The sequence below is a fragment of the Salvia miltiorrhiza genome, chromosome 2 (assembly GCF_028751815.1).
Source record: "Salvia miltiorrhiza cultivar Shanhuang (shh) chromosome 2, IMPLAD_Smil_shh, whole genome shotgun sequence".
Lineage (NCBI taxonomy): Eukaryota > Viridiplantae > Streptophyta > Magnoliopsida > Lamiales > Lamiaceae > Salvia > Salvia miltiorrhiza.
In genome coordinates, this window is record NC_080388.1 from 50159354 (window position 1) to 50174900 (window position 15547).

Consider the following 15547-nt stretch of genomic DNA (forward strand, 5'->3'; position numbering starts at 1 on the left):
AAATTAATGTGTGGTAAAAACAAATAAATTGTGGAAATGAAACACATGATCGTTTAAACAGTCAAATTTGACGACCTGGTCCACATGTTGTCTACTCATTATAAATTCAGAAGCGTGGTTTCTCTCTCATTTTTTTTTTTTGTGGAAACGTCGAGGAAATTGTTAAGGGGATATTATTGATTGAAATAACATAATTAACATAATTTATTTCAAATAATAATAATTAATGGAGTGATGAACCTTATTAAGATTTTTCTTCTTTCCTAAATCCTAATAAATATTTTATTTTAAAATTGAGAGTATAATTATGAAATTATTCCTATCCTTATTTAATATTTTTTAGAATATGGTAATTAGTTGTATATATATATATATATATATATATATATATATATTTATCATGATAATTAATAAGATTACATATATAATTTTCTTAATTCCTTGATACACATAATTCGAAAACTAGCATGAAACTTCGTTAAAAAAGGAGGGAATGAATAATTACTACTCTCTCCGTTCCTTAAATAACTTCTTAGGAGGGAGGGATGAGTTTTAAAACGTATTGAAAAAGTGAAAAGTAAGGATAAATGAGGTATTGAGAATAATGAAAATGTGAAAATTAAGGGTAATGAATTATTTAATGGTGAAGTATAGTTCAAAAATGGAAAGAGAAATTTTTTGGGGGACGGACCAAAAATAAAAGTTATGAAGTTCTACAATAAATCTATACAGACACATCATGGCCACCTACAAACTAGTTTAATAGGAAATTTTTTGATTTATTTATAAAAATAGAATTTAATTGTTTTATTGTATTGTCTATATTGTAGTTATGTTTAAATTATTTTTTTGCACTTTTTGTTTTTATTTTATATTTTAATAAAAATAAAAGAAGTTACAAAAAAGTACTAGTAACTATGTAAACAATATAATAAAATAACTAAATTTTATTTTTATTTTAAAAATAAATTAAATAATTAAAAAAATTGTTTAACTAATTTGTAGGTGCTCGATGTGAATGTTAGCATCACTCGAAGTTATTTGGGGACTGTGGGAATATAATCTTATTTTGATCTAGCTAGTGGTCCCACCGAAAATCTCGCTCAAACATAATACTAGTATCTCTTTTTGTAATAATAATTTTATTAATCGTAAGACGCAGCCAGATGCAACGACACATACACTTAATTAATGTGTGTAAGTGAGTTATTTTGTATTTTTTTTAATAATAAGTTTGACATAAAATGAATTTGACTAAACTAACCAGTCTTTTGATAGCTCAGCTGAGCGAGTACCGTAATCTCCATTTATATGATAAACAAGCTATATATAATTATGGTATAAATAATGAATTATTTGAAGTATTTGTTATGCATTAAATTTTAATTTTAAATAATGGTATATTGACATGAAACGTACAAATAAGACAAGTCGATCTATTAAAATGCGAGTACAAGGTTTTATTACTATATAGAATTAGGAAATAGGGCTTTTGTGTACTTAATTAGGTCCGTGTGTTTTAGTGGGCTCATGCATTCAGGAATTCAGTTGCGCCAACCTTATAAACTTATTTGGGCCTTAAAACTTATTTATCTACACAAGCGCTCGAGTAAGTTCTCAGTTGTCATGTCTCTGAAATTTGGGATTTTATGATTGTCTCTGAATGTTTTTGTTATGGGGAATTTTGATCAAAGTCAAATTTTCTAGTTGCATTTAGGAAGGGCGATTTGTTGAAGATCCTAGTCTTGCCAAGTGTTCTACACTTCTGCATGATAATCCATCTCAGCATAATTAAAGATCCACATCAGCAAAGTATCTCTTGAAAATTTCTGATTCTCATGCATTCTTGGCAGCACATGCTTTGACTATATGCAAGACTCATTTTGGCTGTTGTAGTTTGTTTTACTTTAACCATAGCAGCAACTTTCCGATAAGAATCAAGGGTCTGACTCACTGTGTGATGATCTTTGGGAGGTCTTCGCACATGCTCGTCAACATGTGGTGGTTGATTTCTTTCATATGCGCCGAGAGGCTAATCGTGCGGCCCATGAGCTCGCTCGACTTTCTCTTTCTTTCACGAATGCTTTTTTCTGGAAGGTCGATTTTCCAAATTGGCTTCTAGACATTGTAATTTCCGACTCTTCTTAATATAACTTGTTCTTTTCGTCTCAAAAAAACCATAGCAGCAGCTTTATCTTGTCCTTCGCTAGGTACTGTTACATTGATGTATTAGGGTTTGTAGGTGATCCTATTCTAGTATCTTCGATTGATGTGTATATAGTGAGATAGGGATCGCTCATTCAGCTATGGGAAAAATCTGATTTCACTATGCCAATACAAATCTTCATTATGTCTTCTTTCTTGTTTATCACAAAGAGTAATGCGAAACAGCCACATTGTGGCCACCCACAATCCACTTAATTAGAAAAAATATTAATTTTTTAAACTTATTTTTTAAAATAAAAATAAGATTTAGGTATTTTATTGTATTCTTTATATTGTGAGATTTTTTTATAATTTTTGTAATTTTTAATTTTTTATTAAAAAATAAATTAAAAATAAAAAATGCAAAAAAATTACAAAAAAATAACTACAATATAGATACTACAATAAAACAACTAAATCCTATTTTTATTTTAAAAAATAAATTAAATTAATTGAAATTTTCTTTATTCAACTAAATTGTGGGTGACCACAATGTGGCTGCATAGATTTATTGTATCACAAATTCTATCATGATATCAGAGCAGGCCGATTATGACCTGACTCTAGATACTCACCACCATTTTCTTTTTCTCTTTTAATCTGTCTCTATCATGGCAGAAGCTAGCAATCTTTCTTCATCTCATATTCCTATATTTCCTGAAAATAATCAAATCTCTGTCAAGCTTAATGACACCAACTTTCTTATCTGGAAGCAGCAAGTCATAGCAAATATTCGTGGCCTGGGTCTGGAGAAATATCTCACAGAAGATCCACCATCTTCAACATTACCTGAGTTCCATGCCTGGGTTCGTCAGGATCAACTCCTATCTGCCTGGATTTTATCTTCTCTCACAGAGAGCACACTGATTCTTGTTGTTGGCCTCGACACCAACAAAGAGATCTGGGAATCTCTCTTCCAAAAATTTTCAAATCAGTCAAAGGCCAAAGTTATGCAGTATAAGTTACAGCTACAAACTCTCAAAGAAGATTATATGCCTATGAGAGATTACCTCAGTAAAATCACAATTGTTGTGATTTACTTGGGTCAGCTGGATATCTTGTCAATGAAGACGACCAGATCCTTTCTGGCTTAGGTTCTGAGTACGACTCTGTTATGGTAACTATTACCTCTAAGCCTGAAGTCTGGAGTCTTGGTGATGTAAGTTCTTTACTTTTGAGTTTTGAAAGTAGGGTTGAGTCAGCCAAAACTCATGTTGTGAACTCTGAAGGCTCTCAACCTTTTGTGAATTTTGTATCCTCTAGTCATCAAGGCAACAACACTCCTTCAAATCAGACAAGCAGAGGCAAATGATATCAAGGGAACAACTATAACTCTAGAGTAGGTTTTGGTGGAAGAGGTTGTGGCAACAACAGAGGTGGTGGAAGATCAGGAGGAAGGTATGGTAGAAACAAACCAATATGCCAAGTTTGTGGGATTCCTGGCCACACAGCAGATAGGTGTTAGCATAGGTTTGAGCCGAACTTCATACCTACACCAAGGAACAACAACAGCAGGCCTCCTTCTACAAATCAACAAAACTATCCACCACCAACCTCATATCAGCATAACTTTGCTCAACAGCCCGGATTGCATCTTGCTCAACTTCCTACCTCTTCTTCTGCATCAGATTTCAACTTTGATAATGGGAGCCTTTCCAGTTGGTACCTTGACTCGGGTGCCACCAATCATGTTTCCAATTATTACAATGCTCTTCATTCTACCTCATAGTATCATGGAGGTAAGTTTTACAAATGGGCAATGGATCACATATGTTAATATTGCTCATATTGGTGATTCAGTTTTTAAATCTTCTCTTCATTCGAAAAATTTCATTCTAAAAAATCTTCTCCATGTTCCCACCATAACTAAAAATCTACTTAGTGTCTCTCAGTTTGCTAGTGACAACAATGTTTTCTTTGAGTTTCATCCTCTTTATTGTCTTGTCAAGGATCAGGAAACCAAGGCAATCCTTCTCAAGGGCACCCTTAAAGATGGCCTCTACCAGTTCTCCCTTCAAAAGCTTCCACCTGCTGCCTGTTTCAAGAATTTGTCTCATTCAATCAAGAGTAGAAATACTCATTCAACTACTTCTAGACCTATGGTTCTCTCTATTAGTAATGTTGATATATTAGTTTCTAGTTCTTGCTTAGATACGTGGCATAAGAGATTATGACATTGTGCTCTTGATATACTCAAGAAAGTTCTCCACAACTGTAATGTCTCTTATGATTCAATGGAAGCTCTTAATTTCTGCCATTCTTGTTCTGTTTCTAGAATTCACAGATTGCCTTATTCTCACTCTCTCTCACAACACAATGAACCTCTTGCTCTCATACACAGTGACCTTTGGGGCCCTTCACCTGTGCTGTGATATCTAGAAATGGTTACGGATACTATGTTTTATTTATAGATCATCATAGCATATTCACTTGGCTATATATTCTTAAACAAACGTCTGAAGTTAATACTATCTTTCAGAGATTCAAAACCTTGGTTGAAACACAATTTTCCAAGAAAATAAAGATGATCCATACTGATTGGGGTGGTGAGTATCAAGGGTTGACTTATTTTCTTCAAAATTCTGGGATTCTACATAGGATTTATTGCCCTTATACACCTCAACAAAATGTGAAGTAGGTCTTTCTCTTTTAGCTCAAGCAAACCTGTTTTTGGCTGAAAGGAAACATAGACACATTGTTGAAGTAGGTCTTTCTCTTTTAGCTCAAGCAAACCTTCCCCACATTTTTTGGATGATGCTTTTACCTCTTCAGTTTTTATCATCAATAGAACTCCAACCAAAATTTTATAGTTTTCTACTCCTTATGAGACCCTTTTTCATACTAAACCTGACTACTCTCTCTTAAAAGTTTTTGGCCGCCTATGCTATCCCTACCTGAGGCCCACTAACTCACATAAGCTACAATTCAGATCTTCACCAGGCACATTCATTGGTTATAGCACCCAACATAAGGGTTACAAAGTTCTACTTTCCAATGGCAAACTTGTAATCAGTAGGGATGCTTTATTTAATGAAAATGGTTTCCCTTATTCCAAATCTCCCTCATCTTCCCATCATATTTCTTCTACTCTATCATTCAAGTCTTTTCTTCCTCCTTCCCTCTATCCAACACCCACTCCTCAACTTACTCCTCCACCATCACCTCATCCTACTTCCAATTCTGCCCATCCTAATACTCCACCATCATCACCATCTCCTGCCTCCTCTCCATCAACTTCTATTCAGTCTACCTCTCCCTCAGTAACTGAATCATCTAATATGCCTAGTAATATTTCTGTTGATCCACCACCTATTGTGACTACTACTCATCCCATGGTGACACGTTCCAAGGCTGGCATTTTCAAGCTTAAGATTTATACTGCTCAAACTCATGAGGATTTTGACTATTTATTTGTTGGGCCCAGAAATCATGTTGAAGCTTTGAAAGTTGATGTTTGGAGGAGAGCTATGGGTCTTGAAATTTATGCTTTGATAAAAAGGGCACCTGGATTTTCTGTCCCCTTCCCTCTGGCAAACATGCCATCGGCTGCAAGTGGGTATTCAAGATCAAGAGACATGCTGACAGGTCCATTTCTAACTATAAAGCCAAACTTGTGGCTCAAGGTTTTTCTCAAGAGCCTAGCTTTGATTTCAATGAAACTTTTAGTCCGTTGGTTAAGCCTGCTACAATTCGTCTTGTTCTATCTTTAGCTATTAACTTTGGCTGGAATATCACTCACATGGATGTGGATAACACGTTTCTTAATGGAGATTTACAGGAGGATATTTATATGAAGCCACCTCCTAGTTTTGAGCCACCAGTTCAGCCCCTATGGTTTGCAAGCTTAAGAAAGCTCTATATGGCCTTAAGCAAGCCTCTAGATCTTGGTTTCTAACCATTAAATATGTTCTCATTGGTCTTGGTTTTTCTCAGTCAAGGGCAGATCATTCATTATTTTTCAGAACTAGAGGTGCTTCTACTATCTATCTTCTTATTTATGTTGATGATATGCTCATCACAGGTTCCATACCCTCTGACATTTGATAGGTTATTCATCAGCTTAATGCTTACTTCTCTCTCAAAGATCTTGGTGATGTCCATAATTTTCTTGGTATAGAAATCACCAAAACTGCTCATGGTCTCCATCTCAAACAAGGAGGCTATATCAAGGATCTCATTCACAAACTCAAAATGGGTGAAGCCAAAGGCTGTCCTACCCTAATGGTTGCTTCCTGTCAACTTTTCAAAAGGGAGGACATAAGCAATGTTGACGGAAAGCTCTACAGAAGCACAGTTGGGGCTCTTTAGTATGTAACTATCACAAGACCAGAAATTGCCTTTTGTGTTAACAAAGTTAGCCAGTATATGTCTGCTCCTCTTAACTTTCACTGGAAGGCCGTTAAAAGGATTCTTAGATATTTGGCAGGCTCCAAAGATCATGGTTTGCATTTACAAAAGTTCCCACTCAATATCACTGGTTTTAGTGATTCAGACTGGGCAACCGATTTGGGTGATAGAAGATCTATAACTGGTTATTGTGTTTATCTTGGAAAGAATCTGATTTCATGGAGCTCAAATAAACAAGCTGTTGTTTCAAGATCTAGCACAAAAGCAGAGTATAGAAGCCTTGCACATGTGGTTGCTGAAATTTCTTGGTTACAATCTCTTTTCGGTGAGTTATCGATCAAAGTCAAGGCTCCTGTCATTTGGGTTGACAATATGAGTACCATATCCTTAGCTTTTAATCCAGTTATGCGTGCACGGACGAAGCACATAGAGTTGGACATACATTTTGTTCGTGACAAAGTGGCAGCAAGATTGATTGAGATAAGGCATGCATGTTCCATCACAAAATCAGTATGCCGATATCCTTACTAAACCACCCCTTAGTTTACAATTATTCTCGCGCATGAAGAATGCCCTTGGAATGTGCTCATTAGCTACGATCGAATTGTGAGGGGGGATGTTGAAGATCCTAGTCATGCCACGTGTTCTACACTTCAGCATGATAATCCATCTCAGCATAAAGATCCACATTAGCAAAATATCTCTTGAAGATTTCTGATTCTGCATCCTTGGCAGCACGTGCTTTGACTATATGCAAGACTCATTTTGGCTGTTGTAGTTTGTTTTACTTTAACCATAGCATCAGCTTTATTTTGTCCTTAGTTAGGTATTGTTACATTGTTGTATTAGGGTTTGTAGGTAGGGATGACAATGGGCCGAATCTGGACCGGATCCTACTTGGTCCAGATCCAGATCCACATTTTCTTACTTAGGTCCGGATCCGGTCCAGATCCGTTGGATCTAAAAAAATAAGATCCAGGTCTAGATCCATAAGATCCACAGGATCTCGGGTCTAGACCCAGATCCATATTTTTTTTTCTTTTTAAAACATTTATAAATTTTAAATAAACTCAAATTCAATTTGATCTAGACTTTCAACAATTATTAAAAAATAAATAACTAAATCGTAATCTATATAAAAAAATTACTATAAAAATTCATAATAAGTAAGAATATAATAATCAATTACTAAATAATATATTAGTATTATAATGAGATATACACTTATTGTAACAGTGTATGTAAAAAATGATGAAAATTAATTATAACATCATTAAAATCAATTTCATCTCTATCTTCAGCACAATATTTAGTAACAGTGGAACAATGTGTCTTCTATTTTGACATTGAAAAAAGAAAATAATAATAATAATAATAATAATAATAATAATAATAATAATAATAATAATAATAATAATAATAATAACTAAAATTTAAATTAAGATATAAGTAAAATACAGTATTAACTTTAATAGAATTATATATTATTTATTATTTATGAAAAGAGATGTATAGATTAGTAATAGATTTTAGGGTAGAGTTCAATAATATTTTTGAAATTATTTTAAAAATACCTTCTCGAAATAATAATAAAAAGTTTACGGGATGAGTCGAATCGATTCCAAAACAAAGAAGTTGGATCAAATTTAAACCGATAAAATTCTGGATCCAAATGTGTTAGAAATGGATATTGGGCTCATTCCTCCCTTAAAAGGCCTTATAAGGGGAGAGGGTTGCCTCACCATATAAAATGGCTCATGCCACTATCTCCAATCCAATGTGGGACACTTCAATAAAATGAGTTGGGTCTAGAAACGAAATCAGAACTGTTAATTTGTAATTTAACGATTGCGGATGAATCCGCTGATTAACACCCTTCATCCCAACTATAAAAAGTTCATAAATAAGTGTTGGAGAATCACGGCCACCGCTATTGTGCAATGGACGATGCTCTTATTCCACTTTTTACTAATCATGTTACAATCAGGTCCAAAGTTATAAAACTACTTGTTAACTTTGATTCTGTTATTTACTTATCCATCAAAAAAATTAATCTGTATACGTATTAAATAATTATATATATTTGATCACTTAATTTTACAAATTTTAAATGATAAAATCGCTCTTTGTGAGGTATAAATAAAGTATTTCAGTCACCATACGTGACTGATCACAAAAGCTAGGGCTGGCTTGTCACAGTCGCTCCTCCTTTGCCATTAATAAACTCATATTGTCAACTCTCTCTCTCTCTCAATTAATGTGTGAGTAAATCTAAAACGTCAAACTCTCGAGGCGGCATATTCCAATAACAAACCATCATTTTAATCATAAAAAAAGAAAAAGCACACACCATTTTATGAGGGGAGCAGTTGCCATCGCATTTCAGCGCTATTCTTTCACACAATCTTGATTTCCCAAATTCAGGGTGAATACCCCATGCTCTTCTCTCTCCAGATTCTTTGTCTATTGCAACGCACTTTAAGAAGTCTTCCCGTTCAAGGTTCTCTCTCTTGCACCTAAACACATGTATATATTATGGTTACTCTGTTTTTCTTTTGTATATGTTCATAAATTAACTGTAGATTCTGTGTCCGTGTAATCCACCCATAGAATCTACAACATCATCTCTATTTTTGACGCAGTGGGGCTCTGAAAAAGTTCACTTTAATTATTAATATTTGGAGAGTGGAAAAGTTTTAACTTTTTGATGAATTGGAGCTCTTTATGGTTTTTTAATGTATTGTTTATTTGTCAGCTCAGTGAAGTTGTTGATTGGCTGTGTGGTTTTTGTTCCATTAGTGGAGAACAAGGTCTATCTCCCAATCAGTGCAAGTTTTAGTGGTTTTAGTGAAAAATTATCCACATAAAAATCTACTTCTCAATTTCGTTTTCACTTTTATAGTCTTTTAATTTCTTTTCTGGAGCATCCAAAATTTACATAGTTATGATTTCCTGTTTAATCTTGGAAATGTGAAATGTTGAAGCACTTCACATTTTAACCATAACACATTAAAAAAATTGACAATTTTTGGAAGTTCACTCGTGTAATTTTGTTTCCCCAATAGTAATTGTAATCCGTGTAAAGAATTTAACATCAACATTATATTGGGAAGGAATGAATATTCAATTGTCCTCGTTGCTTTGTGTTTAGTTCTTCCTTTCCAGTTTTGACTCATGTTCCTCAATTCTCAAAGAGTTAATCACGGGCACATACACCAATCTTCATGTGGTTAAAGCTGTTGTCTTTATCAAGAAACAGTACCTTTTCTTTAATAGAGTTCATACTATATATTTGTGTGTGTTTGATCATCACTGCAACTCTGTCTATTGTGATTTGTTTATAGATTGACTAAAGTAGCATTACTAGATCAACAGTTGATAAGCTGTAGAGAATAATTGCACGTGCCAAAGTTATCAAGTCTTTCAATGCATAAATACATTGTTAAAGATTTTCCAGATTCTTAAATCTTGTGATTTTGTCAACCATAACCGGCGACAGAAAAAATGAAGCTGACCCTTTTATGAAAAGGGCTCATGATTCTTGTTGTTGTAATTTAACTAAGATAGGTGTAGACATTATAGATCATATATTGGATGCTCTTCATTGTAAGTTTTTTGTCCTAACCTCAAATTCTATTTATCTTATTCATGTATCTTGTTTTCCTATGCATCATTATATTTGATTATATGTTGGGACAGTTTTACATTTGTATTATATTGGGTTGGCATCTGTCTAGAAAACAAAGCTTTGCTGGGAGATCATGTTGTGTCAATATCTTTTCCATCATGGAGTAGTTGGATTTGGATTATCATGCGATGCAAGTTGCATCATAATTTGTATTGTCAATTGACACAGAAATGTTTTGAAGTTTTTTGAGTAGAACAAGTAAAGGATTATGGATCATCAGAATCCAGAACTGGAATCTAGACGGAGTGATTCCTTTGGTAGGCTAAGTGTTGCGAGTTCTTCAAGAAGGTGCTCTTTGAGTACATCATTTTCTTTGGCACGACACTCTGATGATGTGATTGAGAGTGAGTCTGTCTCGGAGGCAGGGGATATTGGTGATAGGGCACTCCACAGCAACAGAGTCAGTGCAAGTGGCCGGAGTCACTTCTCCTTGGAGAATTTGGCAGAGAATGGCGCTGTCGTTCCAGTTCAAGACGACAACCTCTTGGAGCCTTACTCGGATGCTGCTTTTCCGGTAGCACCGGACTTGGAGAACATCTCCCCCCTTTCTGCTGATGCAATGGTTCAACATGGAGAAAAGAAGATCGTAAGTATATTTCTATTTTTGCTAGGTTAATGCTAGCTCGTGGCGATTCAAGTAGCTTCTGATGTTTCTGTGCAGGATGAGAATGAAATTCCATGGTTGTTAGAGTACGTTACGTGTCTCCTTTCTCTTGCTGTGTTTGGAATTCTTGGGGTAATCTGTCAATCCTTCTTTATGTGAGTGATTGTATTTTCCTCTATGTTTGTGCCATAGTTAGTCATGCATAGAGAAATCCAAGAAAGCTTACCATTTTGTTGGTCAGATTCTAGTTCGATATGGTCTTCAAAAGCTCTTCGGACCCAGCGTAATTGGTGCAACAAGTGACCGGAGTTATATGTATCCCGATCTTCCTTCCAACATGGTTGCTCTCTCTCTCTCTCTCTCTCTGCTGCCTTTTTTTTATCATTTGACTCTGCTCAATGAAAATTTACCTTGACTTTCGTCAGGTAGGTTCGTTTCTGATGGGGTGGTTCGGTGTTGTCTTCAAAGGCGATATCGTGAAAGTTTCGGATCAGTTAGCTATTGGTTTGACAACAGGTTTCTTGGGGAGCCTTACAACTTTCAGTGGCTGGAATCAGAAGATGCTTGACCTCAGTGTCGATGGCCGATGGGTATTTGCATTTCTTGGCATTTTCCTAGGTTAGTATATAAGTTTATCTAACATCAAGGGATGATGAATTGATGATATATTCAAGCAATGGAATTGATATATATCTATTTCTGTATCTTGAAAGGCTTGTTTCTAGTCGCTTACTCGATCATCTTCGGGATTGAGACCGCCAAGGGCTTGAAATGGCTGCTGCACAGACGATCACACACAAGATCTTGCTACAGTGATTCCATCTCACACAAGTACTACTGCCTCTCGACGTTCATGGTGATGCTTTTGCTGATGCTAGCCCTGCTATGGAGCGTGTTCGGGAGTCTGGCAAGGAGAGAATTCGACTCCGGAAGCAGTGAGGCTCAGCTGTTCTTGGCTTGCATGGTTGGGCCCTTGGGCGTCTGGATTAGGTGGTACTTGGCTCGTCTCAACGGCCGTGGCCTAGGCAAAAACGCCACCTTAAAATGGATGCCCTTTGGCACCCTTGCTGCTAATGTTGCTGCTGCTTGTGTCATGGCTGCACTTGCCACGCTGAAAAAGGCGGTAAAACATCCACTTTATGGCATTGCTAAATACACTTTGAAAATCTCTTGTGTGAATGCAAACTCTCCTTAATTTATACAGGTGAATAATAAGGAGTGCAATACTGTGGCAAATGGGATCCAATTAGGTCTGCTTGGTTGCCTAAGCACAGTTTCGACATTCGTCGCGGAGTTTCATGCAATGAGAGAAAGCAAGCATCCATGGAGGGCCTATGCTTATGCAGCCATCACCATTGCCGTTTCCTTCACTTTGGGAACTCTTATATACTCTGTTCCAGTCTGGGTGAGGGCTTATTCTTGAATAATGGTATCCTTTTGAAGAAACTATTCATCAAAGATTGTCTCATTCTAGAATTTGGAACTCGAAAAGGGCAGGCAAGAAATGCTGAAATTAATTTCCAACCTAGTCCACGATTAAGGTTTCTATATTTAGGAATCTTTTCTCTTTTCTTGTAAATGTCATTCGATGATGTAATATTGTTATTGTTATATTAGTAGTATATTTATACTTGTAGAGTAATGGAGTGTAATGACGCTCACAATTAGATGGTTTTAGACAAAAATTGAAGCTTCCCCCTGTTTGAAATTGATGGGAATCACAGCAGAGGCTGCTATGCCTATGCATTAAAACACAGCGTTTTGATTCCAAATACAACAGCTCTTATTTGTTTGGTGGGTAGAGTGACAAAATCACTGAGGAATCTTGTTAAGCTTGCAATAAGCATAATCTTTATACTTCTTGGTCTTGTATTTTGGTGGATTTTGTTGATTCACAAGCTTTGGAATTGGCCCCAATTCAAAATCCTGAGGTGGCTCCACAAACACAGGCCAAGACATTCTAGTATTCTCCTTGTTTACTGTACTCCTGTGATACACAGCCTTGTATTTCCCATTGCTTAGTATCTGCCAAATACCAAAATAATGCGTCATCAATAAAAAAAACAACTCCAACAACTGTCGACACCATTACGTATGTGAACTTCATTTAATTTGCACCTACCTTTTATCATTATACAATACCAAGTAAATGACATACTCCCTCCGTCCCATAAGCTTAGGCTGATTGGGATTTTCACACAGATTAAGAAAAATCATTGGAAATGAAAATATATAAGTAAATTTCCTAGTATGCCCATATTTATTATCTAATGATGTATTAAAGTGGGAGTAAATTAAAGAATTAAATAGGGATATAATAGTAAATGAGTAAAAAAACATTACTTTTTATGGAAACAAGCCTATATAAATGGGACATTCAAAAAAGGAAAACAAGCCTAAGCTTATGGGACGGAGGGAGTATATAATTGTGACAACTTCAAAACGCACACGAAAAGATGTTTCAAATCACAATTTTGGTAAACACAAACTAATTCCGTCTAAAAAACTTTATTGTATTCGATCGTGGCACATTCAACAGTAAATCACAAACCGAGTTATTATTCCAATTTTATTATTTTTGGAGAAATAAATTTAAAAAAGATGATTTGAATTACCTCAATTTGGTCGCCAATGTGTACGATGAGGGCATTAGGTATATACTTGACATCGTACCAGTGCTCATCCCTGAAGACTTGGAGGCCTTGAACTTGGTTGGGTACGAGGATCGTGATCGCCGACATGTCGGTGTGGGCCACCACCCCGAGCGCAAGGTCGGGGCGGGGACACGGCGGGTAGTAGTTTATTTTCATCAGATAAGCCACGTCTTCGCCGCCCATAGCCGCCTTCAGCTCCCCCTCCTCCAGCCCTAACCCTAGCGACAACCACTTCATCAGCTTCTCCGAAACCTCTAGAAGCTTCTCCGCGTACTCCTCATTTGCTTCTCTGCCATACATTAATTGTTGAGGCAAAATGGGATATACCCTTTTTGAAAGATGAAATATAAAATATACCCACTTTTTTTAAAACAATAAAATCTACCCACTTAGGACATTTTTACCCCTATGTGTAATTCGCGCATTGCTCGACACTGAAGCGTCGAGCATTGAACTGTCGAGCATCGAGCATGTCGAGCAATAGTTCAAATTGAACTATTGCTCGACGCCTCGAACATCGAGTGTCGAGCAATTAAGAACTGTCGAGCATGTCGAGCAATAGTTCAATGTCGAGCAAGACGAGCAATAGTTCAAATTGCTGTCGAGCATGTCGAGCAATAGTTCAATGTCGAGCAAGACGAGCAAGACGAGCGATTTTTGATTTTTTTTGGAGGGGATTTGTTTGGTATTTCCTTTTTGTTTTAAGGGTATCTTAGTCCTTTCAACCTCAAAATGGGTACATTTTATATATTTAATTTTGGGTGGGTATATTTTATGTTTCGTTTTTCAAATAGGGTAAAAAACACCATTAACCCTTAATTGTTTCTCGTTACTATCCAACTTGCATGTGTCTTCAAATTAATACGTTGTATGTAGATTGTACTAAATAAAAGAAACGGTTAATCATAATTTGTGTCCTTATCTTTTCACTTCAAATACATCAAATTCTTTCCAAAATTGAAGGTTTTTGAAGTGAAAAAAATGCATTAATCGTTTGTTTCTTCTATGTAGTTTTGCTGCGCAAATTCAAATGATAGATAAAAGAAATTTGAAGGTAAGAAGATATGTGACCTGTAAGAAGGTGGGTTTTGAGGCCAAAAGTCGTAGTTGATAGCTGCAGGTGGCCATATAATGTGGAACAAATGATCAACCCAACCTTTTTTGGCTTCAACCTCTTTCTGCAAGCTAGTTCCATAGCCTTGGATTCCAGAATCTGGTGTTTTAGCAATCAACTCCTTCTCTTCTTCTGGAAGCTCAAAGAATTCTCTCCCAACTCGTTGCAATTTGGCTATGACTTCATCGGGGATTCCATGGTTCACCACTTGGAAGATCCCCCAATCGCTGCTTGCTTCGCTTATCAATCTCCTAGTCTTATCATCAATGTCGCCGCCGCCGAGGTCGATCACCGGAACCTCCAGCACCACCCCGTGCAGGGTGGTCGCCGCCGGCTGCTCGTCTTCCGGCCGGATGAATTGGGAAGGGATGATGTTTGCTAGCTTCGATTGTGAAGCGATAGACTGCACTCTCTCAACCTCCATTTTTCTCTTTCTTTTCAACTTTTCTTCTTCTCCCAACTGCCTTTCTTTATATACGACGAGTTGGACCACTCCAATTCTGTGATTCTTATTTTTACACATTACATATGAGCGGAATAATTTTTTTTTTTTACAGAAAATACACGTGGTAACAACTAACAACCCCACAGTTATGAAACGACGTCGATCGTTTGGGGATATAAGATTTCATTCGTACTTTTATAGCATGCAAATGAGATAGACATGACCATACATTAATATGTTTGTTGAGCATTTATTTCTAGAAATGATGCATATATTGATGTTATATGCAATGGGATTAAATTGAAAAGGTAGATTCATTAATCTTTTTTCTTTTAATTTGTTCAATATATACATGATTGGTGCATGTTCTTTTTTTCTTTTTCTTTTTTTAATTTGTATTGTGTCTATTTTAGGTTTCGTTGTGTGAGGTTGATACCTTCAATGGCATTAATTAGAGTTTTCGCGTGGCTCAATGAGCCCTAGTAACCGA

The 15547-nt window shown here is 36.1% G+C and overlaps 2 protein-coding genes and 1 pseudogene across 2 annotated transcripts; 2 read left to right on the forward strand and 1 right to left on the reverse strand.

Annotated features, from left to right (window-relative positions):
- Nucleotides 1-3262: 3262 nt before the first annotated feature.
- Nucleotides 3263-3392, forward strand: LOC131013748 (small nucleolar RNA Z247; annotated as a pseudogene).
- Nucleotides 3393-8738: 5346 nt separating this feature from the next.
- LOC131011975 (fluoride export protein 1-like) lies at nt 8739-12486 on the forward strand. The gene is made up of 7 exons (XM_057939880.1): nt 8739-9052; nt 10422-10826; nt 10902-10976; nt 11086-11184; nt 11270-11462; nt 11558-11967; nt 12049-12486. The coding sequence occupies exons 2-7, from the start codon at nt 10449-10451 to the stop codon at nt 12265-12267; spliced, it is 1374 nt and encodes a 457-aa protein (XP_057795863.1). The 5' UTR covers nt 8739-9052; nt 10422-10448; the 3' UTR covers nt 12268-12486.
- A 30-nt stretch (nt 12487-12516) lies between these two features.
- Nucleotides 12517-15103, reverse strand: LOC131011976 (flavonol synthase/flavanone 3-hydroxylase-like). The gene is made up of 3 exons (XM_057939881.1): nt 14570-15103; nt 13460-13787; nt 12517-12869 (listed from the first exon to the last, which is right to left on the reverse strand). Exons 1-3 carry the CDS (start codon nt 15034-15036, stop codon nt 12657-12659), a joined length of 1008 nt encoding a protein of 335 aa, XP_057795864.1. The 5' UTR covers nt 15037-15103; the 3' UTR covers nt 12517-12656.
- Between the last annotated feature and the right edge of the window lie 444 nt (nt 15104-15547).

Excerpts from the sequence above, each read along its gene's own strand:
- LOC131011975 (XM_057939880.1), top strand. The coding sequence starts at position 10,449 with ATGGATCATCAGAATCCAGAACTGGAATCTAGACGGAGTGATTCCTTT. Across the intron at positions 10,977-11,085 it reads CTGTGTTTGGAATTCTTGGG|ATTCTAGTTCGATATGGTCT; the intron begins GTAATCTGTCAA and ends TTTGTTGGTCAG. Across the intron at positions 11,463-11,557 it reads ATTTCTTGGCATTTTCCTAG|GCTTGTTTCTAGTCGCTTAC; the intron begins GTTAGTATATAA and ends GTATCTTGAAAG.
- LOC131011976 (XM_057939881.1), bottom strand. The coding sequence starts at position 15,036 with ATGGAGGTTGAGAGAGTGCAGTCTATCGCTTCACAATCGAAGCTAGCA. Across the intron at positions 13,788-14,569 it reads CAAAACCCACCTTCTTACAG|AGAAGCAAATGAGGAGTACG; the intron begins GTCACATATCTT and ends AATGTATGGCAG. Across the intron at positions 12,870-13,459 it reads ACATTGGCGACCAAATTGAG|ATACTAAGCAATGGGAAATA; the intron begins GTAATTCAAATC and ends GGTATTTGGCAG.